This window comes from Dipodomys ordii, unplaced genomic scaffold (genome assembly GCF_000151885.1).
Source record: "Dipodomys ordii isolate 6190 unplaced genomic scaffold, Dord_2.0 Scaffold146, whole genome shotgun sequence".
Lineage (NCBI taxonomy): Eukaryota > Metazoa > Chordata > Mammalia > Rodentia > Heteromyidae > Dipodomys > Dipodomys ordii.
The window spans coordinates 1,733,817-1,738,118 of record NW_012267362.1 but is presented as its reverse complement, the minus strand read 5'-3'; the positions used below and the strand labels follow the sequence as shown (position 1 = coordinate 1,738,118).

General features: G+C 42.7%; 1 protein-coding gene across 1 annotated transcript in view; it reads right to left on the bottom strand.

Annotated features, from left to right (window-relative positions):
* Positions 1-3,998, bottom strand: part of Psma5 (proteasome (prosome, macropain) subunit, alpha type, 5) — a 28,897-nt gene extending 24,899 nt beyond the window's left edge. Inside the window, exons 1-2 of the mRNA XM_013031919.1 lie at positions 3,846-3,998; positions 228-294 (exon numbers count right to left, since the gene is read on the bottom strand). Of these exons, the coding sequence (XP_012887373.1) occupies positions 228-294; positions 3,846-3,874 (96 nt within the window). The 5' untranslated portion in view covers positions 3,875-3,998. The remainder of the gene's footprint in view (positions 1-227; positions 295-3,845) is intronic.
* Positions 3,999-4,302: the final 304 nt, after the last annotated feature.

Sequence of the window (4,302 nt, the reverse complement as noted above, 5' to 3'; positions counted from 1 at the left end):
ATAGCCAAGCCAGGAAAGAGCTTTAAGAATCTGAACTGGAGGAAGTGGCGCTGTAGCTCAAGTGGTAGAGTGCTCGCCTTGAGCTGAAGAGCTGAGGGACAGCACCCAGGCCCAGAGTTCAAGCCCCACGACAGACAAAAAAAAAAACTATTTTCTTTTCTAAAGGAATGGCTAAAACACATTTATTCCAAATGTTATGCTAGCCAAGTGTGAGGTTGCTACTATACCTTTATAGCCTCAATGGCATATTCCACTTGAAATAATCTTCCTTCAGGAGAAAAAGTATTCACGCCCCTATAATTTAAAAAAGGAAAACACACATATATATTAAAAGTTGTCCAAAAATAAGTCATATAGCCATTGCACTCACATTCCTTAACAACTAGCTTAGATGACTATAGGATATGCATGCTGTCATATCCTCTACTTTGCCCACAATAACCGTTTTGGGGGTACATTAACAGTTTCTCAAGTTAATGGTCTCTTATAAGAGAATCCTCCTGTCCCACTCCTATGAAGTCTTCCCAAATGACCTAATGAGAGCAAGTGACTTTTCTATCTCAATCTTGAATCAGTCTGGACCAGTCTTGAACCCACCAACCAATTCCTTTAATAAATTCATGTCCACAAACTATCAGGCAATTCTTAAGAAAATGTGCAGTTTCTTATCTTCTATTATGTACATTTGATGTTAATATCTTACTTTTTAGTAAAATGTCACAGGTTGTGTTGGAAACCCCTAAGAATTGACACCAATCATAGTGGTAGCTATAAAAGCTTTTGGCATAAAAGTAAAAATTAAAAATACATGAATAAGGTGGGCACCAGTGGCTCATACTTATAATCCTAGCTACTGAGGAAGCTGAGAACTGAGGACTGAGGTTGGAAGCCACACCCAGGGCAGAAAAATCTGTCAGACCCTCATCTTCAATTAACTGCCAAAAAGCTGAAAGTGAAACTGTGGCTCAAGTGACACAGTGGCAGCCTTGAACAAAAAAGCTAAGGGACAGCAACTAGGCCCCTAGTCCAAGCCACAGCACTAGTATGCACATGTGCGCACACACACACACACACACACACACATACACACATACATACTTCCATGAACAAACGAATGAATGTAAGTGAAACCTTGGTTTTACGGACTTTATGAAAGGGAGCATGCAGTTGCATGCAGCAGTATCTTTTTTTAACAATAAAACTTTTTTCAAAAGATAATTTTCAAAATATAAAATAACAACAGAAGTTGGTACTTGTTGAGCATTTACTATGTCTGACATTGTTATAGGTCTTTCAATAATTTAACTCAATCTTTGAAATGAGCCTATGAAATACTATTCTAACAAAGATATACAGAAAGGGAAAGTAAGGCACAAGGAGGTTAAGTTGCCCAAAGTCACTCAACATAAAAGAGGCAGCACTAGAATTAGAATTTAGAAAATCTGACTACAGAACCTAGTTCTCAACTACACTGCCTCGGAAGATTATTATGGCTAAATTGGAGTGGAGAGTCAATCCCAGCATCCCAACCCTCCACTGGCTCCTAAGTGAATTTAAAAATCACTGAAAGAAAAATCTGAGATCTGAAAACATGAGACTGAGCTCTAATTTTGCCACTTATTAGCTTTGACTGCTTCCAAGGAAAAATAGTAACTGGCCTGCCTTTGTCACAGATGAGTATGGATTTATAGTGTGAAAGAATTCTGTAAATGGCAATTTGCTACATGATTATATTTTTCATCATAAGTTAAAAACTTCATTCCAGTGAGGCAATCCTACATCCTGAATATATGCTCTGGTCTTGGCCTACTTCTCAAACTTACTTGTCTCCTTGGGCTATTTCATATATGCAAAGCACCAAGATTCCAAATACCTATCTTATCAGTTTGATGTTTTTCCTAGGTAATCTAGGAAACATTTTCACTTCAATATGCCATTAGCACCTAACACTCAACATTTTCCAATCAGAAATATTATTTAATTCCCCTCCAAATCAGGTTTTTCTTGTACCATTCCTACTTCAGTTTTATTTTAAAAACAACTCCAATCTCCCTATTCACTTAAGCTAGGAAGTCCTGAATGATTTTACACATTACTTCCCATCTTCTCCCATACACTACCATATTATGCCAAGCCATACCAATTCACATCAATTCCTCCTCCACAGTGACATATCACTCTTCTTTCCATTCCCAATGCCCTTATTCCCTTTCACCTAACTATTGTAATAGTCTCCTAACTTGTGTTGACTTGCTCTTTCTTCTAATCCAGTCAATGAGTCTTCATAAACCACAATTATAATAAGGTAACTTAAAAGGAAAATTGATGGCACAAAGTTGCCTACAGAATAAAACAAAAATTTTAACCATTCACTATCTAGTATTGTCTTGCTTTTCCCAAATCTCCTGCTGTTTCCTTTCCCTTAACTTGTATCATATGTATCAAGCATAAATATGTTGTTTTCCCACTGTTCATCCTCTATTCTGACTACAAACGATTGACTCCATATTTATTTAAATGGTCCCTTCATAAGACCTAGGCCCTTTGTGAAGTTTTCCTTGATCCCCTCTCTCTCTCTTGTCCTGGGGATTGAATGGAGGGTTTCATACTTGCTAGGCAAGCATCTAAATATTATTCTCGTTAATGCCGTAGAAGCTAAATATGGCAAACAAAACCATTTTACTAGATAGTAAGTTTCAAAATATCTTCTGTGGGTCAGTAAAGGTATGAAAAGTGGTAGTTCCAGGTGACAAAATTTTAACAAGAATCACATATCCTTGCCAAGAAAAGCAGCTACTTTACCTAATGCAAAGAAAACGTCTGCTTTTCCTACCTCTTAAACAAAGACCGTTGTGCAAAAACTTAACTGCTCAAAACTGAAACTGGAAGTACAAAATGTCTATAGCATGAAGAAGTACGATTTAGTAGTAGTTTGCATTTCCAACACTTGGAAGTTTTCTGTTTTTGTAATATAACACAACTTTGTCAGGTGCCAGTGGCTCACGCCTGTAATCCTAGCTACTCAGGAGGCTGAGATCTGAGGATCGCGGTTCAAAGCCAGCCCAGGCAGAAAAGGCCCACTAACCACTCAAAAACCAGAAGTGGTGCTGTGTGGCTCAAGTTGTAGCCTTGGGCAAAGGAGCTCAGGGACAGCGCCGAGGCCCCGAGTTCAAGCTCCACGATCAACAATTATAATATAACACAACTTTGATTTTCGGAAACATGAATGTTAAAGTTAGCTTGCTTAAACTTTTACAAATGCCAGAAAACAAACCTTGTCAAGTGAAAGGAGCATCATGAGAAATCGCCTAAGAACCATTCTAAGTTCTGATTCCTACAAAAGTAGATTATTGGCCATATATTCGAGCAGAGTTGAGACTGCCTTCCTGCTTTCGGGGGCGAGGTGCGGGGGGGAGGTAGGTCCCTGCATGCCGTTTCTACAAACATACTTAACAGTGTCTACTGCCTTTTTATTTCAGCCGCACATCTCAGTAAAGACAGATGGTCACACGGCTCGAAAAGAGGAGTGACGACCCCCGACTGCTCCGGGGTAAAGACTGGAGTTCCCCACCCCACCCCACCCCCAGCCCTCCTCTAGCACAGACCCGAGCTTCTCGCTTCCGCAGTCAGGACCCACGGTGACTCAGCCGTAGGACAAACATGGGCCATTCGTTCGAGTCCAGTTTGGGGACTCACACCGGGCACCGCGGAAGGGCCAAGAGATCCCCAGGTCCGGCTAAACTAGGGTTCCCCGGGCGCCCCATGACACGGCAGAACCCAGGCCGCGGCCGGGCCCTGGGCCCGCCCAGCCAAATTCCGAACCAGCTTCCCCCCGCCTCACAGACCTGTCGTACTCAGACCGGGTGAGGAACATGGCTAGGACCGGAGAAGAAGGCAGTGGCTACGCGGGAATTTTGAGGGCCAACAGGACTCCACCAGCACCCGACTCCACCACACCGCCACTGCACCTGGGCCCTACTCCCAAGTGCGCGTGCGCCTGTGACCTCTTCAGCCCGCCCTTCTATCCCTTCTTCTGATTGGCTAGTGTCAGTTCTCGCCAAGGTGATTGGGCCAATGAGTTTCTTCACTGGGCCACGCTTAGCACGACGGGGCGGGACCAAAGCGTTCTTCCGCCTTACTTTGCGGGTGGTTGCTAGGAGCTCTGGGAACTCGAGGCGTGTGGTGAGAGTAAGCCTTTTCAAGGTGTGAGCCCGCCTCAAGATTGACAACCGGGAGAGTGTATTTATCGCGGAGCTGACTGGATGGTGATTTGATAGGTCCCTCGTGAGCTCCCGTAGTTCT